The sequence below is a fragment of the Corvus moneduloides genome, chromosome 19, assembly GCF_009650955.1.
Source record: "Corvus moneduloides isolate bCorMon1 chromosome 19, bCorMon1.pri, whole genome shotgun sequence".
Classification (NCBI taxonomy): Eukaryota; Metazoa; Chordata; class Aves; order Passeriformes; family Corvidae; genus Corvus; species Corvus moneduloides.
The window spans coordinates 4140102-4166811 of NC_045494.1; the positions used below are offsets into that span (position 1 = coordinate 4140102).

At 43.3% G+C, this 26710-nt stretch overlaps 2 protein-coding genes across 8 annotated transcripts in view; one reads left to right on the top strand and one right to left on the bottom strand.

Moving 5' to 3' along the window:
* The first annotated feature begins 875 nt into the window (after positions 1 to 875).
* On the top strand, positions 876 to 7495 carry C19H17orf75 (chromosome 19 C17orf75 homolog). 4 transcript variants are annotated; one of them, XM_032128908.1, is made up of 10 exons: positions 876 to 1190; positions 1437 to 1517; positions 2130 to 2255; positions 2696 to 2836; positions 3037 to 3094; positions 3767 to 3886; positions 4540 to 4604; positions 4722 to 4858; positions 5408 to 5511; positions 6132 to 7495. In XM_032128908.1, the coding sequence occupies exons 1-10, from the start codon at positions 904 to 906 to the stop codon at positions 6339 to 6341; spliced, it is 1329 nt and encodes a 442-aa protein (XP_031984799.1). In that variant the 5' UTR covers positions 876 to 903; the 3' UTR covers positions 6342 to 7495. The 4 variants fall into 4 exon arrangements, with proteins under 4 accessions (XP_031984799.1, XP_031984801.1, XP_031984800.1 ...); XM_032128910.1 differs by lacking the exon at positions 2130 to 2255 and having other exon boundaries at positions 877 to 1190; XM_032128909.1 differs by lacking the exon at positions 1437 to 1517 and having other exon boundaries at positions 877 to 1190.
* A 1263-nt stretch (positions 7496 to 8758) lies between these two features.
* Positions 8759 to 26710, bottom strand: part of RHBDL3 (rhomboid like 3) — a 73162-nt gene continuing 55210 nt past the window's right edge. For all 4 annotated transcript variants that reach the window (XM_032128913.1, XM_032128912.1, XM_032128914.1 and 1 more), the window contains 6 exons: positions 24523 to 24747; positions 23670 to 23818; positions 19240 to 19352; positions 17039 to 17139; positions 14952 to 15012; positions 8759 to 14235 (listed from right to left, as the gene is read on the bottom strand). In XM_032128913.1, coding sequence (XP_031984804.1) covers positions 13964 to 14235; positions 14952 to 15012; positions 17039 to 17139; positions 19240 to 19352; positions 23670 to 23818; positions 24523 to 24747 — 921 coding nt within the window. In that variant the 3' untranslated portion in view covers positions 8759 to 13963. The remainder of the gene's footprint in view (positions 14236 to 14951; positions 15013 to 17038; positions 17140 to 19239; positions 19353 to 23669; positions 23819 to 24522; positions 24748 to 26710) is intronic.

Genomic DNA, 26710 nt, shown 5'->3' on the forward strand with positions numbered 1-26710 from the left:
TAATGTCACCGAGAAACTGTGTTTTCCCCACTAAATGTTATTGGGCAAGAAGCTGGTGTTGCTGAGACCGGCCACCGTGCACAGTGTTCTTGTGCTGTCTGTGCCTGTGTTGCTGGGTGCTGACAGCGAGGCCATGGCATGTGGGGGAGCCCGGCACCCCGAGAACACAATAAAACCGACTGAATTGTGTTGAGCCATCACTATCCTCAGCTACACCTGCACCTGGTGGGGGGCTGGTCCCTCTGCAGTGACAATCCATCGGGGTGTGTGTCTGTTACTCCCACGGCTCTCGAGCTCACCACAGGTCCACCAGCTGTTAGAAGAGAATCACAGAATCATTAAGGTTGGAAAAGACCTCTTAAGATCATCAAGTCCAACCATCAGCCACATCCAACCCTTTGCAGTGGCCCTGCTGCGGTTGGGGGTCACAGCTGCTCCCCACAGGAGAGCAACAGAAGAGAGATTGTGGAATCTCCCTCTCTGGAGACATTCCAAACCCACCCGGATGTGTTTCTGTGTCACCTGCTCCCTGTTACTGTCCTTTGGCAGGGGGGTTGGACTGGATGATCTCCAGAGGTCCCTTCCAACCCCAGCGATTCTGTGATCGTGATTCTGTAACTACTTGGTAGCTACAAGGCCAAGCTAACAAATATCCTGTTTTAACAAAGTATTTCAGAAGCAGAACTGTATTTAAAAACTGACAGCATGGCTAATCCTGCCAAATCCCCGTCCAATCCAAACCATTCTATGATTCTGAGATGTGATTTGAGCAGGTCCTGCCAATAAGTGAGTGATCGGCTTTTGAAGGATTACTTGTACTGACAGAGGCAATGCGGCGCCTGTACTGCATTTTTCTGTGCATTACACAAACGGAGGAGCTGCAACAGCCAGAGCCGTTTCTGCATGACCTCATACTGCTCTCGGTGGGGTGAGGACACGGCCCGTACGCTCCGCAAGCTCCTCCCAGCGCCGGGCCCCGGGGCGGGTTCACGGCACACCCGGCGGGCGGGGTGGCAGCGCAGCCCGGTGGCTCCTCGCTGCACAGGCGGGGCTGGGGCCGCGATGCTGCCGGTGCTGCCGGACGGCGATGAACGGGAGCTGGAGAGCAGCGAGGAGGGCGGCGGCACGGGCGAGGAGCGGCGGCCGGAGCGGCACGGCTGCACCTACCACGGCCTATATGGTTACCGCAGGTGAGGCGCCGGGTCCCCCCGCGGGGAGGCCGTGCCCAGGCCTCGGTCATTTCCAGCTCCCTGAATTCCCTTTATTTCCCCACCCCTCTCTTTCCCCCCAGTGAGATTCTCTCCCTCCCATAATCCACCGATTCCCCTCTCCTGCTTTTAATCGCCCTCGGGCCGTGCCTTTTCACTGCTGCAGCCCCTGTTCCCTGTTGCGTGTCACGGCTGTAAACTCACTCCCGGGAACCACTTGGGTTCCAGGTCCGCGCAGCAGGGAGCCGCCGGCGGGGATGGCAGTGCCGGCGGCGCCGTGGCACACACGCCCTCCACTGAAGACTTCAGGTAAAGCCGACCGGCAGAACAGCACAATCACGGGAACACCCCGATTTGAAGTCTTTGCCGTATTGTTGTCAGATCATTGTTAAGTCCTCTTAAGTTTTTTTAAAACATAACCCCCCGTGAAAGCATTCTGGAGTCCCCATGGCACTTCTGGAATACCTGGGGAATGGACACATATATAGAGCTTAAATAATGCATTCAACAGAAACTATCGTCCTTGAGTTGAACTCTCTTTTCTTTGCTACTAGTGCTTGATATTGCTGTATTGACTTGGTTCTTCATGTAGGTAACATATAACAAAAATCTATTAATTTTCAATGGACATCTTTCCTTACACTCTGTATTACAGTTTGGGAAACATAGGAACAAAGAGGGCAGTATCTTGTCCGTAGCTGCTGGGAAGGTCAGCCTGAGCTGACATCACAACTCCCGACTCCTGGTGAGTGGGCAAACCACTGACTGCTCATGATGGGCCAAAAGTCACAGAGCTGCCTTAACTGTCACCAGAGAGAGAGCTAGCAGGGACCCCCGTGCTAGAAGCAGGTTCTGCACATGTTGAGAGACACAAAACAAAAACATTTGCCTTCTGGTAATGATTTCTTCTGGTTTTTAAAGCCTCTCCTTGCTGGACACCAACTTACCAGCTGAAGCAGAGACGGAGTTGCGCAATTTCATTGCTAAGCGTCTTACTAAAGGAGCCCTGTTTGAAGGAATGGGGAATGTAGCATCAGTGGGGCTGAGGTAAATTTTTGAAATAATTGGTGAATGAGAGCTGTAAGGAACACTGGCAGGACTGCACATCTTGCCTGCCTGCTGCTGCACTTAGGTTTAATCCTGATTCCATTTTCTTGATCTATTGCTGCCGTTAATAACAGCCTTACACAATGGCACTTTCCTTTTTTAGGTAGCTTTGAGAAAAATACTTTTGTTTTAAATTATTTACTGTTTGAATACTTGAAAAATACTACATATGTTTATGATTATTTCCTTTTAAACTCCTCTGATCAGACAGAAGAAAGAAGAGAAGATCTAAGAGCTCTACATGTGGCCATAGGAGCCACCAATGCTGGTGGTTAAAATTACCTCAGAAATCATCTATGTCTGCTTTTTGCATTTACTTATTGTGACGTATCTGGAAGAAAGTAATGTAATTATTTTCTTTTTTCTTCTTGTTTTTATAGCATACCAGAAGGTAAAGTTGGTTGTTACTACTGTCGTTTCCAACAAGAAAGTCTTCTGGAAATGGCAACATTGGAATCAGACATCAATGCTCCAGAATATGTGGTTTGTTTCTTAGGTGGCTCAGAGAAAGGTCTGGAACTATATCCTTACCTTTAACTTTCTTAACCTGTATGGAGAGGGAGATGATGTAAAAATTATCTTGTTGTTTTGTCTGTTTCTACTTGAAATCAGCTCGTTTGTGCACACCTTCCAGTAACTGAAAATGTCAGTAACAGCCATATACTGAAAGGAAAAAAATGCAGGTCTTAACTGAGGCATCTTATTTTCCTTAAGAAGATACTTTCAGACTTGAGTTGGACAAATACATTCAAAATTTGAAGATAAATCTTGATTTGGAGGTAAAGCCTAACTTTTTTTAAGTTGTAAAAATTAATATTTATGCAGATTAATTGCTAAAACAATCTGGAAGATCTAATCTATAAAGACAAAATAGGTGTTTCAAGTACCAGTATGAAACACTGGGAGAGGTACTTGACTCGCTGTAGTACAATGAATGTCTAAGGTGCTATCAACCACACAAGTCAAAAGGAAAAAAAAAAAGGGGGGACTTTTTTGTGTTAGTCATAAATCTCTTAAAGGTCACTTACAGTTAAATTTGGAGAGAAGAATAACTAATAAAAGGTAATGGTCTGCAAGGAAGTTATCAATGTCCACCTCGATTCTTACCAGTTCTGAATGTTAAGAAAGGACATTTGTGGGTTTCTTGTCACATTTTTCTAGTGGAAGTTCTGCATTTTAAGTCTCTTTGTCATCCCATCTGCTGTTGCATGGCCTTCACTTAATATATACCATAATATTACAGTTCTGGCTGTTTCTTAAAATGCAAAGCCTTTCATTGCTGATAAAGTGAGTCTTTAAATGTCAAACTCATTATTTTAGTTCACTGTGGTTTGAGGTTAAGAAGGCTCCAACATCCAAATATCTTATGTTGAGTAGATTATTAATAAAGCTTCTATTTGCATAGAAATCTAATTTGTAGTTAAAGTTTTTAATGTTTCAACTTGTTACAGCAAAAAAACTTGGAGACCTGTGTTAGCCCCTACCTGAGGAGCTGGTTTGAGGATGCCATCTGCCCTATTCAGAGGGTCATGCAGCTCTTCCAGGACAAACTCGCCTCTCTGCTACATGCTGTAAGTGTATTTAAAACTGGATAGCTAAAAACCCTCCAGAAGGCATCTCAGTGACTCTAGCATGGTTAAAATGTTTCTTGCATTTGCTTTCCCAGCAGGAGTAAATGAAAACTCCTTTTCCCCCACTTTTTTTGATTGTGGTTTTTTTGTTTCTTTGTTTTTGTTTTTGTTTTTATTCAGAGCAAGTACTTTTCCCGTGCTTATTGCTAAGGAAGCATATAACAATTTCTTCTATCAATTAAAAAAACCCCAATTACCTAATGGTGTCCATGCTGAAATTAGAATAAGAAAATTAGAAACAACATGAGCAGGCTGTCCATGCTATAATTCCTCTGAATGAAAAGGGGTGTTACATTGTGTATGTGCCTTGTGTAATTCACTGGAAACAGAAAAGAGACTAATCCTAGCTCTAGTCCCCAAGTTTGAGGAGGCTCTGGATAGAATAATTTACAGAATGTAACTGCTGAATGTCTTTCTAAGTGTGAAACCAGCTGCAATGACTACAATACAGAGTACTGCCTTGACAAGAACAATTTTTAAAATACCACATTATGTATTTATTGCTTGGAACTGCAATATCAACAAAATTAATACTGAAGTTGTATCCAGCTTTTTCCTTTTTTTCCCTCTTCTTGTTTCTTTTTTTGTTTAAGGCTCTGAGTTACACTCCTGTAGAAGTCAAAAATGCAGATGAAAGAACAGAAAAGGACATCAGCAGGTAAAAATATTTTGAGACCAAGGAACCTTTGAGTAATTTGGCTTCTGTGTATGACAGTCACCTTGGTGTCCAGGAGTTGTAAAAGAGCAAACAGTTGACAAGAGCTTTCTTTGTCAGGTTCCTGGCAGCTGCCAGCCTCCAAGGACTTGTCCAGGAAGGCACAATGACCTCTCTGTGTATTGCCATGACAGAGGAACAGCACAAGTCCATGGTTATAGATTGTAGTGGACCTCAGCCCCAGCTGCATAATGCAGGTGAGATTACAGCTGTGAACACTTCATGTTTCTCCCTTGGATCCATCAGCTGCTGAGAGCTGTGACATTAGAAGCAGTTGAGGATATGCAGAAGCTTATAGGCTCCTGCCCAGAAAGTTTGGGTTCTGGCTGGAAACAGGAACACCTGTTGTCCTGTGAGGTACCAGAGTAGTTTGTTATACCAGACACACTGAAACCCTGGGTTGAAAATGCTTGGTAATAAAATCCACAGTACATTTAGTTTGTGACCATGAAAGTATGACTTGTACATTTCAGGGAATCTGCAAAACTTTTTTTCCTGTTGTGGTTTTGACAAATGTTGGGAAAAGGAATTCAACAATCAGAACCCAGTCTTGTGTAATCGCTGTAGCTGTGTTTGCCTTTCTTTCCCACATGTATTGTTTTTCCTTAAGACTTATTTCCTGGCCCAGGTATATTGTTATCAGTTGTTATGTGAGAGTGATTAAACCAGGTGAATGCAGCTGTATATTTATGTTGAGCTCATATGCTTTTTCTCATCTCTTCTCTGTGTTCCTGAACATTTAACAGGAAGCAACAGATTCTGTGAGGATTGGATGCAGGCTTTTGTGAATGGTGCTGAAGGTGCAAATCCATTTCTCTTCCGGCAGATTTTGGAGAACTTTAAATTGAAGGTACCTGTTCATATATATTAAAGACTTGAAGAAGATATTAGGGTTACTGAGGGAGCAAATACGATATGCAAAATATTATTTTGCAGTGAATAAAAGTTTTAGGTTATTATGATGTCTGTATGTCATTAACTGATTAACTCTGAAGCTTAATTTGAGGGCTGGCTTACTGTAGTTGACAAGAACAGCTGTGAAGTGGTGTGAAAGTTTCTTCAGTGAATGCTCCAAAGGTGTTTTCTCAAATTTAAAGTAAGATCCACCTTTTTTGTTGTTGCTGTTTGTTTTCTTAAAATACTGTTAATCTGAGCCTTGCACATGCAATCTCATGTAACTGGTACCATGGGTTCAGTAGTTAACACTTCTTAAGTGAGCTGCCATAATATGAGAATTCTTGCTACAAGTTGGACACATCACGTTGTGTCCACATATTTTGCATCATTACAGTAAAAGCTATAATATGCATCCAAGACGATATTCAGTTCTTACATTACTCTTAAGTAGTAATACAAAATTCTTATTGGAAATGCTTTTGCTTCTCGTGCTATTTGTCCTTTATTTTCCACAACAATGTGTTTTCATTCCATGTAGGAGGATAAGAAAATGCTCTGTTACTCTTTCCCCAGGCTATCCAGGACATTAACAACCTGAAGAGGTTTATCCGCCAGGCTGAAATGAACCACTATGCCTTGTTCAAGTGCTACCTGTTCCTGAAGAACTGTGGCAGTGGAGACATCCTGCTGAAGATTGTGAAAGTAGAACATGCAGAAATGCCAGAAGCCAGGAACGTAGTGACTGTCCTGGAGGAATTCATGAGGGAAACATCAATAGCTTAAAATTATCTGACGTATAAATAATTTCTTCTGTGCAGCTATTGCAGGATTTTTAATTTATATTTAAAAGTATTGCCCAACTCAAACCTTAGTTGCAGTTTCATCTGCCTTTTCTTGTTTTTAGACAAAGCAGTATGAGCTTTTTAAATGTGTAAATATCAGATAATATTAACTCCTGCAGAGTTTTCAGATTCTCCAGCTGACTTGCTCCTGTTCTGAGGAAATAATGACATTTGATTTTTACAGTCATTGCAAAACCAAACCCCAATCCCTTACCTGGCAAGCATTTCACTGTTTTAAATATTTTAAGTATTTTTAAAATAATTTTGATCTGGCTACTGTGTTTTAATAAAGAAGCACAAACATCTGGATAGATCTAGATAATAAATGAATTAATCATATTAGTTAAGAGAACCTAGGTAACAAGTCCATAGCTGGTTTCTGCTTTCAAACTAGTGGTTTGTTCTGCTGCCACTGGATAAACAGGTTGTTAATTGGTACAGAACAGAGCTGCCTTAAGACTGAACCATTGCAGTGATCAGTTTGTATGTGCCTGTATGTATGCATACATACACACAACAGCTATCTGAAACTCCCAGGCTCTTTGATGTACCCTCTTCTTCCTTAGTCTGAAGTGTGATCAAGACCTTCTTTGTATGTTCTTCTATTACAGTTTTGCATAACTGTAAATTACTGTATGTTTTTCAATCATGAAGAAATGAAAAAGTTCCCACATCTAATAATAAGACCTCTTCAGAATTTGAAGGAAATTAACTTCCCAACTTAATTACTCATACTTTAAAACATTTCTCTGTATTTCAGCAATGAATTCTTACCCACATCATGGGACACACAGGCAGCAGAATACCTGAAGGAAATCTTTATCTACAGCTGGAATAAAAACTCACGAAGTCTCTGAGTAACTTCAGAAAGAGGATGATTTCTGTAAACCTGATACAAGCAAAATTCCCTGTTGGTTCCCTTTGCAGCAGAGGGTGTTTGAACAACTCCCCCTGAAACAGTGACTGTAACTAACGTGGTTCAGTGTGACTTGTGCCGATGCTCTGTACTGTGATGGCAGAAGTTGCTGCTTTTCTGTGACACCATCACGTTGAACCTATAATAAGGATGACAATAAAACACATTCAAAACCTCAACTGTGTACCTATAAATTGTCAATGAGTGTGGTCCTTGACGTCTCCTGTTTAAAACCCTTTATCCCTCAATGCAGAGGAGCTGCAAGTGTGGTATTAGCAGCCAACGTGACATACGGTGTCGTATTTGGGCAGGTCAAACAAGAAAAGAAAAGTAGTGTGAAAGAAAACAAACTCCTCATTCAATCATTTGCAGGAGCTCTGAGAAGTAACAAGTGTTTTCTTTCATGAGTGAGCACCACTCAATAAAATGTCACCCTTTGTTGCTCCTGTACATTTCTAGCAAAATTGGAGCACTGATTGTTCAGTTTTTTGGCTGATCAGGACACAAGAGTGAGCTCAGTGCTTAAATAAGTTGGATGTGAAAAACAGGTAGCAAGAAAAATGTAGGGTACTAGTAGGCAGTAACACTTTGTATTAATTGACAAAAACTGACAAAACCCACCTTACCTTCTTGCTGAAAGTCCTCAGCTAATTAATAGAGAGATTTGAGTGTCTTGGAAAGTTCAGTTCAGTGCAGAGAACTGACAGCAAGAGCTGAGTCCTACACATGGTAGCAGTGATCTGCCTCCCTTGGGAGTAGCACATCTGACAGGAACTGCTCCTATAGACATCTTCATTCCTATAATTTACACTTTAACCCAGTGTTTCCCAACAAAAACACAACTTATTTTTCAAAATGAGCCTCCCCCTTGCACATTGGTAGAAGGATTTTTATTTTAACCAGTTGGAGGTTTACTGCAGAACTTTCTGGATATGTCGTTTCCACTCTTGATTCAAGAGATGGGTGTTGGCTCTGAGATTTGAAAATATTCAGTAGAGCCTGATGTTAAAAGAGCACAACCCTCCTCCCCAGTACAAAAATTTACTCAAATGTACTTGGTCGTCAACTTCCCTGCAGTTCTGAGGTCACAACTGCTCTGAAGGGACAGCTGCCAAAAGGTGGGACAACACCTGAATTTCCATACAAGTTCCAAGCTATTTCTGCATGCTCATTAGATCTCATGGAGAAATGAAGCTGCAGTTCACTCTCCCCTTCATCTGTTAGACAGACATAAAAACTGAGTTACCAATATCATTATTAGAAGATTACGATGGCAGAGCTCCAAACCAAGGGCTCTTTTGTTAAATACTGTGTTAACTGTACACAAACTTATAAAACTGTCATTGAAAGTTCTTTCTTGGTTGGTTTTTTGGTATGTGATATAGAACAACTCAATTTTATTACAAAAAAAGAAAAGAAAAATTAAACTGAAAAAAACCAACAACAAAAAACCACCACCAAATTTAATGGATTCTGCGCTCAAATAATATTGTCACAACAAAAATATACAGAATGTACACAATACAAAAATATTTGGAAACATACAATAGCATCTTACCTTGCAAATATCATTTTGTTTTACTAGCCCTTCACAGGGAAAGTACCATTTGTTCAGTATTTTAAGGCAGAAAATTACATAGTTTAGTGCTTTGCTTGGAAGTGTTGTTAGCATTAGAAGTGTAACTAAAAGAAAAGCTGCATAAATCTGGCTTTATTTGCAAACTGAACAGACACTGTGGGAGTCAGGAGAGAATCAGTGACAATGTGTCTATCAAGCTCACTAAAAATAAGGTACTTTAGCTACTTAAATCATAGAAAGTATTTTGTGCTCTGTGTTGTAAAGTACCCCGAAACATAAATTTTCTGTACTCCTACTGGCATTTCAGAAATACCTCATTAGAAAGCTTTTCCAATTAAAAGCCAGTGATTAAAATACATCTACCTTTAAATAAGCTTGGTTTCTGTCTTAAGTGTGATTCTTTTTTACAGAGCTGCAAAATGCACTGTAGTCCTTTATAACCAGCTCTTGGCATCCGTGATTAGAGAAGGAATCTTTGAGTTCTACCACACAAAGCACTGCAGAGCAGCCACCACTGTAAGAGGAGCAGGGGAGCAGCAACACTCAGAGGTGCTGGTCTGGGTTCTCTAGTCCCAGCTTGCCCCCAGAGGTGGCTGGTGTTGAACTGCCATGTTCACATTCTCCAGTTCCACTTCAGGCAAAGCCAGTGGATGGATGTTCCAAAGCAACTGGGCTGAGCTTGAATCTATGCGAACAGACTTTGAGCTCTTTACTCAATGAAGAATGTGTGAAAGTCCTACCCACGATCCTGTGAGACTAAATATTGGCACAGAACAGCAGCTGCCTTGTGAGGTCAGCAGTCAGCTGTCATGTTAGTACCAGCTCTGAACATGTCAGATTCCATCCTTCATAGCCCCGTTCACACTCAAAGGGCCCAATCTGATCTAAAACACATGGGCAGTATAATCCATCAGAAGGAGCAAGGTGTTGGGGTACAGAATCCCTGAGCTTTATTTCCAGTAACAGTTTCTCTAGCTTCCCCCTTCCCTGTTGATAACATACTTCCCACTGCCAAAGGAGCAAGTAGTGAAAAACCACAATACGCCACGTAAGTGCTAAGATTCCTCATCAACTGACAGGGAAACAGTGACACAAGATGTTGTCTTAAAAACTCAGCAAAAGTAAACTCATCAGCATTTTTATGACTGCTACAACTCACTCAGAGATTGTTTCTGCTAATCTCCTCTCCCATCACTGCATGACAACTCTCTCCCTCCTCCCTCCTATGTTATTACCGCTGTGTGTAAAACTAATCTTTACCTGTTTCCAAGCATCTAGGAATAAAAGGTGCCATTTGCGGTCCCCGTGGACTTTGATCTGTCTGGTTCTCCACTTTTCTCCTCTTCCTCACGGCTGTCGCAGCCACTTGTCACGCCCGTCCCCGGGAGGCGGCCGGAGCCGGGCCGGTGCTACTGCCCGCCGCCGGCAGGTGTCCCTGGCAGCTTCGCATCCAGCACCGCCGGCTCCCCGCCTGCCGCACCGCCCCTAATCCTCCCGGACCACTGCTGCAATGAACTCACTGCAAGTCAAATCCACCACACAAACGGCTGCTTTTTTTTTTTTTTCTCCCCCAGGTGTTGTGTCCTCACTCAAGGACACAGCATAAAATAACTTGCTCCGAGGTGCACTGTTCAAACCTGTACACTGGTGACAGTCCTTGCCCTCTGCTCTAGCACTGCACAGTTATAAGGTTCAATAGATTCACGTTTTATCCGACTGATGGAAAATCCTGGCAGTAGCTGAAATAAAACCACAACTAATCATTGAAACCAGTTGCTCGGTGGATGCTCCTTCAGGAACACACTACTGACTGTGACAGGTTGGAACCATGAATGAGTAGGATGGAGAATATTACATCTCCAGCATGAGCCAGCAGCTTCAAGGACATCTGGAGGTAACAGAAAAGCCTGGCTGCTGTTAGGTCTGTGGTGCTGCAGCACTGTGGCACTCATGGGTGTGTTAGAAAATAACATAACTGGAATTCATGATACTCTGTAAAAACATAGCAAGTTTTCACACTGTAATTTTAATGATTAAAAAAATAATTTAAAAGCTTAAGCACTTTGTGCTGCTTCTGGCTCCATGAGTTGGTTGATTCTTAGCAGACAACAGGCTCTGTGCACAAACTGCTCCATGTATGGGTGGAGATTTCAGCTCTGATGAGCAGGAATGTGAGAGGGTTGCATTCTTTCACCTACAATAAATCTAACACTGCCTTAAAGTCTGGCCTTTCTGATCCCCAGGGTTGTTTGTAGACTTGCTCGGGCAGGGTATGGGGACACAGAATGGAAGTCAGAAAGATGAACAACAATTTAAAAGAACAAGTCATAAGATCAACTTCAGAGCTGTTTTCAACCAGTTCATGTAAACTACATTCATCTATGGAACAAGGACCAAGGAAGGCTGTCTGGATTCCTCTGTTCAGCTCCTTCTTGCTCCTGAGCTGAGCAAAGACGTGTTTGCCATGATCAAGCTGATCAAGAAACTGGTGGCTCTTCAACTTGTACCTTACTGTTTCACCACAGAGCACACACTGGCAGGCACGGAAACCTCTGCTGGGGAGCAGCTCATAGGCACTAAGTAGATTTCAGCTGAGAAGCCAAAAATAAAAGTCAATTGGTGCATATTGCACTCTGGTAAATTATAGGCAAAATAATCTGGGGTTGTTTTGCAACTGAAATTTTCTGTCAAAATTTTAAAAGCTTTCCTAAAACTTAAGGGGAGCTCTCATTCCTGGTCATCTCTGTTTTCAAGACATCTGTAATGACAAAGGCTTAGCAATAGGTGAGGGAAGGAATGTCCTCCTTACTTGTTAACCGTGTCAGAACTCTCCTAGCTTCCGTTCTCCTTCCTGCCTGCTGCTCTCAGGGGGATCCATGGCTACGACACTCACTGGGCCAGCACCTGCTACAATATATGGGAACTTTTGTGACTGCTGTGATCTGGACCCAAACTGCAGAGGTAAAATGGCACAGGGAACCAGTCCCTTCTTCAAAATGAACAGAGCTCTGGCCCATATCCCTTCCTCTTGGTCCTCGATTGAGGGCCCATGAGCAATGTACTGGCCATGCAGAACAACAAAAGTGCAGTCATCCTCAGAAATCCCATTTCTGTGCACAAAGGTGGCAAAAATTGTTTCTTTTGCAGGTAAGGCTTATTCCAGGCTGTAGAAACACTTATTTTGTCCCCCCTCCTTCTGAAGCAAGAGAACTTTTACTAGTGCATCCTGTGGGAGTGAACTTCACCCCTCAACCCAGAGATATTTTTCCGTAAGAGGCAAAGAAAGGGGCAGCTGATAAGCACTTGTGGATGTCCCATCTAGAAGGACAGGCTCCTACTAGCTTGTGGTATCATCTGGCAGCATGGATAGCACAGCTGAGAGAATAAAGCCCACAAGACAGAGACATTTTTCTACAGAGCAAACACAACTGCTATAGTACCCATGGGATATGCTGTGAAAGGCTCTGGTGGCTGGTGCCTGTGCACCAACAAGAAAGAGAAAAAAGGAAGGGAGGAGCTTGTCTGGAGAGAGTCTTACAGCTGCTTTATCCAGACCACCGAATAGGTGGGTAAAGGGGAGAGAAAAGGAGGGCACCCACATTCCTGGGCTGTAATTTGGCAGCTCTCTAAAGGGACAAGCAAAATAAGCACCTTACAGAGACGAGTACCTATAAGCACTGCTTGTGCTACCGAGGTCGCCATGTGGTTCCCAGGTCCATGCAGGCAACTGTATGGACTATGCCATAGCCCAGTTACAGATTGCCTGAATCTGGGCTTGACCAGCGTTAAAGAAAAAGGCATCATTTCAACTAACTGTTGTTTGGAGCTCCTGAACATCCATTGCTTCAGGAAGAGGCACCCTCAAAATTTAGCAGTCATCTTAAAACCAGTTTTAACCATTTCACAATGATCACTAGCAAATAACACCTTTTCCACTTCAGTGGGAAACCAGTGCTGCATACAAACTGATTTAACTCCACTGCCTTCAGTGGACTAGACCCCAAATGGACTGTATGGCTGTAATGACTGGATAGTTCCTACCCTGGGCTGCTGGAGGTGATCATGGTCCCACTTTCCTAGTAAGAACCTGCTGGAAGTGTTGAGATCCTTGCTAGGAGCTCACTGCAGGCCAGGTGTTTGGTCAGTGTGGCCAGAAAAAATGTGAGAAGAAAACAGGACCTGATTGTCGTCTGATAAAACCACAAATGAACATTTGCCCTCCTTTTCTTCATCCCTCAAAAAAAAAAAAAAAAAAAAAAAAAAAAAAAAAAAACAAAAAAAAAAAAACACCACAAAAAACCAAAAAACAAAAAAAACCAAACAAAACCAAACACACCCACAAGCCACAGTAGGCTGGGAAGGGGGGGAGAATAATTAATTAAAATTAAGCTAAACATGCACAGTAAAAGTCACCTCTGGCTGCGTGTCCACAACACTAAGATTCCCAATGTTTATAGTGCAACTTCATTTGACCTGTAGTTGAAGACCAGTCTCCATCACTTTGTGTGATCAAGTTCTGCTGATTCCTTTTAAAGTTGTGCAAGACAAGTTTCACCATAGACTAAAACATCTTAGGAACCATTCAAGTAATTAGACAGTGGCACTGGTATGGCTGAACAGTCAGATGTGTCCAAAGAAATCAGACTCAAGCTGCCTTGTGAGTACCACGTGAGTCTCTAATTAGTAAATGGCTGCTCTTTTTCCCTTTTAGTGTTCAGTAACATTGAGGAAATTCACTCAGCAATTGGCCATAATTCCAGCACTGATCTGGAAAATACAAATATCTCATAGAAAATATTGATACGTGCTAACAACCCAAGCAGTCAGTGCCCAGATGCAGGGCAGAAACTGCAGGGCATGGTCAGCCAGAGTTATAGAACCTGTTGAATTTGTGAACAAACTGATCAGCCCATTCTTTAATGAGATCTTTAAGCACTTCCTTCAGCACACTTGTGTGTTCAGAAGAATCATCCTCCCCTAAGTTAAATACAAAAATAGATCCTTCATCTTCATTCATTTAACACAGCTGACAGATGACTCCTGCTCTCCAGTTTTCTGTCCCATGTTTTTAAGGTGGGGGAGGTAGCTTTAGATCCAACAGACTGTAGGCAAAAATATTCCAGAAGATGGCAAACAAGACAAAAATTATGTAAATAGAAAGGAAGATCCACCATAAAGTCTGATCTTGGAGTCTCTGCTCATAGTTCCTCAGGATGATGACACCAAGGGTGATTCCAACCATCACCCCTCCCAGGTGAGCCATGAAGCTGGGGTGAGGGCATGGCGGGTAAGCAGAGGGGTGGAATCGCAGCCACACGGCTCTTCCAAATTCAAAGCTCACTGGAACAAAGAATAAAAAATAAATTAATTGTCTAGGTTATCCCTTCTTAAGTCCATGTTGCAGACAGCACTGCATTCCTGAGGAGATGGAGAGGGAGAAGTTGCCTTGTATGGTGAGCACAGGGAAGCCGTAGCCGTGTCAGGGCTGTGGAACACAGACATGAGGTCTCTCCAGTGGCTGGAAAGTGGTCTGGGTTTGTGGGAGTGTAGATAGGTTGGGGAATATTTGCCTCCTGAAATTTATACCAAAACCATAACAAAAATGAGTTAGAATTTGAAGACAGTTGTCTGTGATGAACACATGGTTTGGTTTCCCTTATTGTGCCCCCCGGTGATATGGCTGGATGAATTCATCAGTGTGTGTATAATGCTGCTGCCATCCCAGATAGGACGTGCTCAAGGAAACCCAAGTATTATCATTACGAAAACACTGCATGTTTGAGACTGCAAAGAGAAGATGCTTAAGTCCAATTCTTTCACAAACACCACAAGCTATAGATGCTAGCTAATGACAAATCCTTATTTCCAAATACTTGTGTTGAAAGCCAAAATCTGCAGTGGAGAGCAATGTGGTTCCTGCTGCCAGAAGGTCCAGATGCAAGTTCCTACCAAAATTGCTGCAAAGTCAAAACCCTCTGAGTCAGCTTGAACTATTATGACAAGGACAAACAAAACAGGACTGGCTGCATGTGTGCCAAGCATTGTATGGTACTTACTACAGATCAAGGCAACAGCCATGCGCAGCAGTTTGAATTGGCACTTCATTCCTGACCAGTTCTGGAAAAGAGACAAGGAAAACAAAGTAATGCTGCACACAAACCTGAAGGGATATTACATTTAGATCTGTCACTTGTCAGGCAACTTCTCAGTGCATTCGAGCCCTACTGTGCTTTTTCAATGCTACTTTCTGTGCCTCAGGCTCACTGAAATTCTGCAGCTCAGATCTCTGGCAGAGCATAGAGAAACAACAAAGACTTCAATAAAAGCATATCAAGGAAACAGTGCCATAAGAAAACCTGGACTTGGCCTCCTCTGTCTTCAGGCTTGGTTGTTAATTGTTAATTGTTTAATTCCAAGAATACTTATTTTTCCAAGCAGGAGTGTTTCCATTTCCTTTGGTTACCAGGAGGCATGAGGGAACAGAAGATTCCAGAGACCCTCCCTGCCACAGTCCCTGTGCTCTCCCCAGCTGTGCCAGACTGAGTTTTGCCATCAAACAGCCAGCGTGTCTTTCAGCGTGTGGGAGCATCACACCTAGGTAACAAGTGAGCACAGAGAGACAATGGGGGAAAAGAAAAGCAAAGAAACCCCACTACCAGAACTGGAAAGGCAGCAAAAATAATTTCAGATGGGAAGAGAGGCAGTGGATAATGGAGAAATAAAGATGCTAAGGTAGCAATTGCTAAACAGATTTGGAGGAGGCCAGTGAGTAGTGAAATGACACACCACTTTGTGACATTTTAAGAAGTCTGGGAAGGTAACTGCTGAAGACTCTCCACACACCTCTGGCAGAGCCTCTTCCTGTAAAGCAGACCAAAATTTCCTCCAATGTCCCCCTCTAACCCTGTGCATTGTGGTGTTAAAAAAGCCCTATGTCTGCATTGCCACCCTGAGAGACAGAGGAAGCTCCCTCCTGCTTCTCTTGGCACAGTGGTAGGGAACACAAATGACACTGAAAATAACTGTATATAAGGATGCAATTCCCCAGCAGAAACCCTGTGGTATAGGGGTAGCACCTCTCCTCCACTCCCTACCTCTCTGCCAGCCACTCAACTGTCTAATTTGGACATCAGCCTCAGCTCATTCATGCTCTGAAAAGCTTGAAGAGGATGAAGGAGACCAATTCTGGTCAGGAAATCTCTCACTTCCCGTCTCCCAGCTGTTACAAAGCTGTCTGGAGCAGCACCACTGTGGGTCGCAGCTGGAGCCTGCTGACTTCACTACAGACAAGCATCAAGTACAAGGTTTTCTTTTAGGCTTGACTCTACCACCACCACCCACACATGTCTTCCAGCACCCATATAACAGATCTTCTGTTTCTACTGCAGCCAACCCACACTATCTTCCCACTCAGACCCAGGGGAGGAGCATTATCCCCATTTTCATGGTTATTCTGCTCTGATATTGCTGGTACAGGACAGACATGCCACCACACATGAGTCTTCTATCAGCAAAGCCTTTTTTTCCCCGGCGTCAGCTGAGGAGTCCCCTGGGCAGTTATGCTGGGCTTTGCCACCACCTAGATGAGGGCTGGGGATGAGCTCCTGTTTCCAGCCTTAGAGGAATGACAATGCTGGCATTTACTCACCTTTGTGAAGTATTTCATTAGGTGAAACAGCAAAAAGATGCATCACTAGATCACCCAGGGTTCAGCTTCAGTCTGGGTTTTACAAATGGAGATAAGGAATATTCTGCACATGAATCCACCGAATGCTAAATTTCCTTAGATACCCAGTAAAATTAATGGCACGTGCAGACAGAAACAGATCTACGCTTCTGCAGAGCCAGTCTGCTTTTCAAACATTTGTCAGCCATTGTGTGGAGAGCTGATAGCCTGGACAACACTGATAAATTTTGGATTACCAACATCTTTAGCTTGTCCTGACAAGCTACCAGTCATCAGGGTACCAAGCCACCGAATGCAGGGTAATATTTCCATTCCAGGACCACACCACTGAGACAAGACTCTTAGCTGGGGCAAGCTCTGAATGACCAACAGCTGGCTCAGGCCTTATTTTCCAGCCCCTTTGGGCCACCAGACCTGGCTCAGTCCGAGAGGTCAGACGGTCACTCTGGTACTCACCATCACAATATTGGCCAGGTGAGCAGAGACAAGAGCATACACACCTCCAGAGGAGCCCACCACAGGTGCTCTCATGTCAGCCACTGACACTGCCAGGGACCCTGGGGGAAACAACAAGGCTTTGTAACAATTGCCAGCCAATTAAATACACTCTCCCCTACCCTACATCCCTGCTACTGCCTGTTTGTGGTAATTGATGCAGGTCAGGAATACAGAAAGAGAAGGAGGGGGAAATTGATTGACTCATGAAGCCAACTTAGTCCTGTCAAGGCAGTGACTGATTGTTCCTCTGCACCTACTTTAAAAGCAGCCAAGCAAGGCAGCAATGTGTCTTTAAACCTGTGCTGCAAAAAGGCATTTGTTCCCTGATTGAAAGAACAAGGAAGCAGGAGACAGACAAATATCTGTGTTTTGTTTCTCACCTGAAGATAAAATAGAAGTAGCTCCCATGTTGGCAAGAAAAATATTTGCACAGGGAGAAGGAACTGGGGACTTGTAACTTAGCACAGGCCTCTGATCAAAGCACAGCCTACTACTTGTAAAACTTCAGGGTAAAACTAGTTAAAAATAACCTGGATGGAGGCAGTAGGCATGTGACAGCAAAACGACAGGTCAAGTATATAAACGCACCACTCATAACAATACAGCCAAACAAAGACATTGCTTCTTCTTATCCCAGTCGGAGGTTTGGACCTGCTTAAAGCTCCTTTCATTGCTGACTTTAAGAATAATTTAAGCGATAGAGGGAAAGGCAGATTTGGTGTCACAAGGAAAGGATAATGAAGATCTTTGTGATGAGTGGGAATGGGAGAAAGACACATTGGCAAATCTTGAGAGAGTCCTCGGTAGTGTAGAATCTAATGAACTTCTTTGCTAATTGCCCAACTGATTCCAGGTCAAGAAAATGCTGAGATTCCACCAGCCAACTCTGCTGATAGCTCCCTCCTTCCTTGTATGGCCCTGAGACTTCTCAGCTCTTAAACACTGCCATTAAGAAAAAAGTTAATGAGAAATAAAGGAAGGAGTAATACGATCGTGCAGTTAAGTCCTCAGACACCGCAATTTCCAGTCTCAATGTGTCTTCTTAGTAAAGCCAGACCAATGAGAAAGAACCACAAAAGTTGTGGCCTAACTACATTTTACTGTCTATTCCTGATTATTTAGGAGCTGAGTTATCTTTATATTGCCTCAGCATGAATATATCCATTTCCCTCTCTCCTGGCACATGACAAAGAATAAAGAATATTTCATAACTGGCTAACATATCAATGAAGCCCTGGGGTTTGGTAGGTGTATCTGTGTAGAAAAGCTATGTCTGGAAAGTTGCAAATTGGGCACCACTTTTGTCAGTGCTTGTTAAAATAACAGTCAGGGGACAGTGGAGCTGATCTGCTAACTCCTTTCTCTGCATTAAAAAGTGTTAGTGTTTGTACCATGCCTAGTCCTGTGTCCTAGTCCAATTATTCTTTCCACAGTCTCTCTCCCGGAATGCAGGATTTATTAGTACCCAATGCAGCCCATTCTACAAAGGGTTTATCTGTTTATTATGGAAAAAAAGTAATTATGTGGCTGGAAAAAACCAAACAAACACTATAAATCTTGAACTAAGGCAATCAGTCACTGTCTGAGTTCCACTGTAAAGCTCTTGGTTGTTTTCACACACTCCTGTTTTAATCAGATGTTGATCTATTGTCAGCTAACTTCCATCACCTCCACACTGCTGGAAATTCCAAACATAAATAAAAGCAATTCTGCACAAACTAAAAATCAATCAGACACCATGGCTTAATGATTAAATGAATTTTCCAGATTTCTGTGCACTCACAATCCACGATCAAATACTTCTTGCTTACTTAGGCTGTAGAAAGGTGACAGACAGGACAAATGGAGGAAGAACTGGCACAGGACCAGCATGACTCCACATTCAGGAAGACCATCTAAAGCAAGGCTATTTTAAAATAACAGGTAGTTGGTGCATTTTTAGCAGGTCTCCTAAACACAGAGTCTATGGCTACATAGAAATAGATGTCAAGTTGTACCATATTTTCTATGTCCAGCCCACCAAAGGATTTCAATGCACAGAAGATCAGTGAATGCTCCTCTCCTAATCCCAAATATCACAAAACATTTCTCCTACTCAAAAGCCAGCACAGACCATTTTCACTGCTTCTCTGTCTGGGGCATGCAGAGGTGTCACCTACCTGCCACAACTCCTGCAACATACACAAAACTGATCCTCGCAGCTCCATGCACCATTTCCAGAGGAACCCCAACCAAGAGCTGAAGGACAACATTGAGCCCAAGGTGTTCTATCCTGCAGCAAGGAAAAACAACAGTTGTCCTCTTTTCCAACTCTTCATCTCCTTTCTCTACCACTGAGACACAGATATCTTGGAAAGAAAATCAAATAGCACCTGCTTCACATAAGTAGACTAACGGTGGGAAAAACAGGGATTCCAGAAAAAATCAGACCCAAAGCTGCAATTTATCTTCCCTCCTTGCTGCTTTTATCTTTTTTGTATCTACATACATCCTTCCAGCCAAAGACCTCATACAATATTTGGTTCTTAGTCAGACATTTTTTCTTTTTTGTTTCGTTAAATGACTTGTCAAAAAAAAAAAAAAAAAGCAGCAAGATAGCAGCAGAGCCTGGAACAGAAGCCAGAAATTTGAACTGCTCTTCTCTTCACCCCTCCTAATGATTCAGCCTTTCCCTGCACACATCACACTGCCATGATGGGGAGTGGTTGTTGAGTCAAGAACAAGGTGAGCACAGAAGTTCCAAGAGAACTGCCATTTCCTGGTGCTATAATGCTGCTTTACAGTATGGGCTGTCTGACCCTCACCCTTTTCTGCTGTGCCTACATCAATGGCCAGAATGGGAAGCAGTGGGCATTTTGATCTCTGCTCAGGTGCCCAGGTATACTCACTGATGCTCTCTCTTCACTCACCCTTGTTCCCATTGCAGTCAATAGCAAAACTCCTGTTGAGCACAAAGGAAAAAGCTGGGCTGAGGGAACTCTTGCAGAAAGCCCCACTGTCACACTGTGCAGTACCACTTAGAATCTGCAGGCAGAGTGTGGCAGCTCAGATATGCATATTGGGTAAAGACTCCAGTGCAGCAGATTTCCCCTCAGCTGAATCAATAGTTTCAAGGCAAGTTCTCTGTTGCTTTAATCAATACTACTTAAGAAAACTGTCCTGCCACTTTTCAAAGCTCTACACAGATATTTATGAGTGTCTTTGCCATTTGCAGGATCTTCCAGTGAGGTAACAACAGCATCAGGCCCTGAACAGGGTCCTCAACACTCTGCTAGTATCTGAGATTTACCCTGGGCTTGCAGGGCTGTGACCTCACTGAATAGTGACATCCCACTGGAGCCAAGGGTATCCTGATTTTTGTATGAAGAGTGTCCGAGCCTGCTTACAAAACAGATGGAGCTAAATGACACAGTGGTACCCTTAACACAGAATGTCAGCATCTTTTGGAGAAACAAGAGCAAAGTACCTAATGCCTTGAAAATATACATCCCATTTTATACAAGAAAAGGGTTGCTCACAGGCAGGCACTAGCAAACTTTGGTTTAAGTTATATGCGTTTCCACTGTTTTGATCTTTTTCATGTTACCATAGCAATTTCCCGTATACAGCAGAGAAAAACACTGATGGTGAAATGCAGTAATGACAGAACAGTCTTATAAATGAGAATTTAAAGTTGGACTGGAAAAAAGTGCGAGAAATGATACTGCAGGAAACAATCCTCTCCTGATATCTCAATAAGTTTGTTTCCATTGAATTTCTCTCCAAAGATAAATTTCCCTCCTGCACAATACACTCAGCACTGCAATTTTTCATCATAGGAAACTGCTGCATGCCACTGAGTTATTACCTTCCTCGAGCCTTTTGAAGCCACTGGGCATGGTCAGCACTCATTCTGATCCCGTATGCTCACAGAACATAGGGAATTAAATTAGGGACAACCAGCAAAGGTCAAACTGAGATCACAGAGACAAGTCAAAACATCCAAATGCCCTTTCACAGAGGGGAGAGAAGAAGTTTGGCTGGCACACAGACAACATCATGAGGCGGCACCTGACATTTCCACACAAAGCACTGGTCTTATTTTTCAAAGGACGCTTTTGTAAGAGCTCAGCAAAGTTTATCCTGGACTCTGAAGTGACTACTCTGATTCACAGCAGTTCTTAAAAGACTTCCCAGGAGCAATCCCATTCACTTCTCTTTCCCACCATGGTAAGAGCTTTGAAGGCACCACAGTCAATAACGACCCATAAAATATAATTATCCTTTGCCAGTGCTGAATGTGTCATTCTTGAAGTGACAATTTCATTGATTTATTAAAGACTTTCTCCTTCCCTGGGACCAAACAAATGGGACTGAGCATCAATGCAAGTCATTAGTTATGGCAGTGATACAAATGTGTGGGCTTCAGATACCAACGTCTGGTTTCCATGAAAACAGAAGGGCAGAATTTACAACTTTGCCTTTTCAGCCCTCAACAAAGCTCCCTCCATCAGGACCAGCACACAGCCTGTACATTTTTGGAATCTTTCTAGAGGCACAGCCAGCCAAGCCTTAGCAACTGCTGCCTTCTCAAACACCTTCTGGCTGCCACTTGCTCTTCAAAAAAAGACCGAGTGCACTAAATTAAGGAGCAGTCCACACTACCATTTAAAAGTCTCAGCTGGAAACAGGATAACAATAGACCCATGGCATTGTGTTATCCCCTCATTTGAAAATGAGAGGAGAATGATGGGCGTCCACTAAAAAATGTTATTACCTTTCCAAGATTTATCTGTTTTCCTCACAAGAAAAGAGCTTAACACAGAGAAGTTAGAAATAAAGGAACATTTAGCTTAACTCCAGATACTGCAGAAAAATCACGAGGTTTATTGTTCTAGTGAGATTCTCCATTGTTTTGAAGGCTGTGTAGCTAAAGGACTTGGAATGCATCATGACAGTCCCCTGCTCACCACCTTCCATTGTTCCACTCTGAGCCAGCCAGAGGTGAAATAAAACGGAGGGATTTTTCATCCAGTGAGTGTGAAGAATACCAGAGAACTGCCTGCTACAAAGGTGACCTGGCACAGGTTAAGAAAGCATGCCAAAAAAATTGTCCTTGTGCAGGTGTTTCTCCTCCAACGTATCCTAAAGCAATCTGTAGTTATAGAAGTGATACAGTAAACCACCACCACCATCAAAAGAAAGCCCAAATATGAATTAACTAACATTAATTAAAATCAAGTGTTTCTTCCTTTTACAAGCCCAGTTTTCCTCATATCCTCAGTGATGGAAATTTCCACTTCTCTTTTTACATAACCAGCTTCATGTCTAAGCCCAGTAGTTCCCACTTGCAGGATGAAACCTATATAAAATGGGCTCTTTGGAGGGATTCAGCATGCAGACTACAGATGTTGCCACATTCAGAAGTTTCTTCTAAAAACTTTTTCCTACTCTTCCCTTGGGTGGAGTCTGTTTTTATGCAGAGATCTGGGGCACATTTTGTGCTCCAGGGCAATTACACACCAAGAAAGTTATTCCATGGCAGGGAGGAGACATTAGCACATCTTCCATCAGAGACACGGAAAAAGGAAAAGATCAACTTGATCTTTCTGGCCTTTCATAGAAGAACATTGATGGAAATATAGGCTTTCTATTTAAGAACAAAGGATCCTTATGCGGTTTCAAACTCTACACTACTGCTAAAAGTCTTGTTGCTAACATTTTTCAGTGACAGAATTAAAGAAAATTGCAATTATCTGCCAAGAATGTGTGAACATAATGATCTGAGAAACTGCTCAGAGGGGGTAGAGTGCTTTGTACAGGGATGAACTTTCCAGTGACACTCACTCATCACCATGGCATCACAAACATCACACAATTAAGTCTATTTGAATTTTGTGAGGACTAGCACAGCTGAGAAGAACAGAGTTAGAATCCCCACGCCTTGTATATTCTTCCCAAGTCTGCTACATACCTCCCATGGGATGAAGGAGGATTAATTTTACTGTGCAGCTTCATTTTGCATGAGATGGACCACTCTCTGTCCATCTGGTCAATCGAGATTGTCAGCTCTTCAGGAACACTGGTGTTTGCACAGCGTGTACAAAATGGGAGTTTAAGCTTGACTCAGGCTTCTAGGCATTATCTCAGTCCCTACAGAAGGGACAATATTACTAAGTGATGACATGTCACAGGCACAGGGAATTTAACTGACTTTTCCAATCTCAGCTAGGAAGCCTGGCTCAAACACACCCTGTAGTTTTTAAATACCAGTCCAGCATCTTTGCAGACTTGTTTTAGCACCTGCACAGCTCCTTTAGTGGAACACTGGGCTTTGAGCTGGTTTTGGGAAGTACACAGTAAGAGGAAAGTGTGGTCGCAACACTGCTGAGGAGAAGAGCAGCATCTGTTAAGTTCCTTATGTTGCCTTGTCCCTTCAGAGAGCTGCGAAGGTTTGTGCCTCATTGCCCAACACTCCACATCTTCTTGAGATTTTTACACACAATTTATAATTGAGTTTTAAAAATTTAATTCTGAGCTGCTTCTGTCACTTCCTCTTTCTCTCTGGGGAACCTGAACTGTGGGAAATCTCCAGTCTGTAAGTACTCACCCTGCATGCATGAATATGTAGGTTAGGTACCTCCAAGCCTGGGCCCGAAGCTGGGGATGGTACAGTAATGCATTCTTCAGGTACAAGGGGTGGCTGACTTGCAGCACAAATCTGTCTAAGACCACTCCATTGTAAAGAAAAAAGGCAACCTAGAAGAGCAAAGAGATTCATTGGTTAGCAGATGCCTTTCCTCACCAAAAAGTACCTTTTAGCTCAAAATAATGGAGAAAAAGATCATATATACAAAAACTTTTCTCCCATTTTACAGCTTCACACAGCATGAATATTCCCTGTTTTGAGGCACCTGTGACACACTGATATAACTCTATATGTGGCCTTCTGTAACACACCAGCCCCTGAGTCAGAGGAACCTGCTCCCAGTCAGCACCTGACTGCTATCAGTGTCACATTATATCCTCCTCTGTACTTACTTGAGCACATTACTCAGCAAATGTGCAAAGATCTCATTTGGACAACACATGAGCACGTCAGAATATTTAACCCAGAGGTTCTCTCATGTCCTTTTTCTCCCCCCTCAAAGAACAGAGGTAGCTGTAGAGAAATTTCTCTTCTAATTCCATTGACTTATCAGTTTCTCTAGAACTGTCCTGTTTCCATTCCTCAAAAAGTTTTTCTCTAGTTTCCCAAATTGTGTAGTCTCTTATACAAATTGTTCCAATGACAGGATCACAGTCTCCACTTATACGCACCTCAACAGGCAACCAAAATGGCCACCAGTTTTACATCTGTCCTTGTGCAGGTCTGAATGAGTCCCTCCCTAACCCTTGATTGTGTCCCAGCAGAGCCTTTGGCAGTGTGGGGAGGTTCCTAGGGAGGTCGTGAGGGTACTTGCCTCTACAATAGTGATGGTGATCATGAACCAGGGCGGGGGGCAGCAGGTGTAGCTGTCGTAGTACCACTTGCGGTCAATCTCCCGTGGCAGGGTCTCATATGCCACGTGCCGGATCAGCCTCTGTGAGAGGCTCAGTCCTGTCTCCTCCAGCAGGGCCTTGCTGCACAGCCTCCTGTTCCCCTGGAGGATGGCTTGGCGGAAACTGTTCGACCTTTTGTTGCTCATCTGGGTAAAAGGGAAAGGAAGAAACCATGAGTACAAAGCAAGGCCTGGCACAATCATCAGGGAGAATAGTCCCAGTTTGGCAGCACCAGATCCAGGCAGGCAGGAGAGCCACCATCAGGCTGAGCTTTAGGAACCAAGTCTCAGGACAATCACAGGGTGACCCACTTGGAGTGCAAGGAAAACCAGTACCAGGGTCTGCCATTATGATGCCATTAAATGAGGTCAGGGCAGAACTCTGGCAAGGCAGAGCAGAGGCTGCTGATGCACCTGGCTGACTCTATGGCCCATTCTCCAGCCTTCCATGCACTGTCTTCACCATTGGTTATCACAACCCATATTCCTGTGTCCTCCTTCCCTCTGCTCCCCCTGCTCTACCACACTTCCCTGCACTCTTGGGGCAGAAAATTTCTCGAATGTAGCAGCAGGAACTTTCACAGCACATATAACCCTTGTGGCAAGAACTAGCTCTGGGCAAAGAAAATTATAACTTTGTGTAAAACAAAACTGCCTGAGCAACAGCAACAAACAACACATTAATCAGCTGTACAGGCTGTCTTAGCTCCTGTATGCTTGCAAGTCTTTACAAGACTTCTTTTTATAAGTTATCCTCAGAGGGGGCAGCTTCTGAGGTGGCACAGGCTTACAGCTAATTTCTATGTGCATTATCACCATACATGCATAGATTTATCTGTCTATCTTTTTGAGCATACACTTTCCCAGTTTGGATGCATAATTAAAGCAATTGCATTTGCAAATTAGGCAGATGGAATTTTATGCTCAGCCTGCTGGGGGCGGCGGAACAAACCAGGTCTGAAAGAGCCTGTTCCAAGATTTGGATAATTTTTAATTAGCCCCGATGTCAAACAAACCTGCAGCATTAGAGCCACTGTCTGTACTGGCTGAATCTTTGGCAGAAAGCTCCAAAGACTCACTGTGTACACAGGCTGCTGCAGGGGGACCCTCTACTGTAACAGGCAGCAAAGCAAACATGACAGCCTGGTCCTTCTTCTGAGAGAACTGCTAACTGCTCTCAAACCACCAGCACCTCCAGCCTCTCAGAACCAAACAAGAGATGACACTCAGCAGTGTTGGCTTCCAGTTGGTTTCAGCTGGTATCCCAAAGCCAGCAAAGTCCAGAGCTTGTGCTCTCAACGCCCAGGCAGTCAGGGAATCGCTCGAAGCTGAACCAAGCTGCTTAAACACAGTAATCACTGCAGGGAGCCACCTCCTGTTAATCACTGGAGGAGGGCAAGGGGCCATCTGAGGTGATGGCACTGCGACCCACTCTGCCCGTCCCTCCTTAGCCTTCATTTGCAGCCTGTCCCTCCAACACAGAGGAGCATTGACAGGCATTCAATGTTCTTATATTTTTTTTAAACTGGGGAAAAATTTGTTGCTGTTGTTGTTCTCTGTGAGTTGTTTTAGTGAGAAGATGTTTTACCCTAACAACTCTCTCCATTTTGGTACTTCTCCTTTGGTCACTCTTTCCTTCGTTCATCCAGAAAACACTTGTAAAAGAACATTTCTGGAAAAAAAAGCAGAAAAGACAAAGAAGAAAAAAAAATGTCCACCAAGTCTCTCTCTCAGTCTTCTCAAGTCTATCATCCAAAAGCCTGTATCTAAAACTAGGGAAGATGAGGGGAAAACAATTGTTGGTGGTCCTCTGTTGCATTAAGAAAGCCTGCTCATATTGAAAGACATTATTTTCGTAGAGAAACATCCAACAGGTACAAGGCTTTCCTTAGCATGTGTGAAATGCCTTTTGGTAGGTAAGAGATGTACCTCTGTTTCAAAGATACTTTTAGCCACCTAATGACCTCACTGTGCCCACAGAAGAAACCTTCACTTCAGGTTAGTTCAGAGCAGCCTTTTGGATATGTTCTGCACATGCTCCCTTGTAGAGGGATTCCTTCTGGAACAGGGGCATACGATACCCCAGGACAGTCTGGGCAACTCAGGGCTG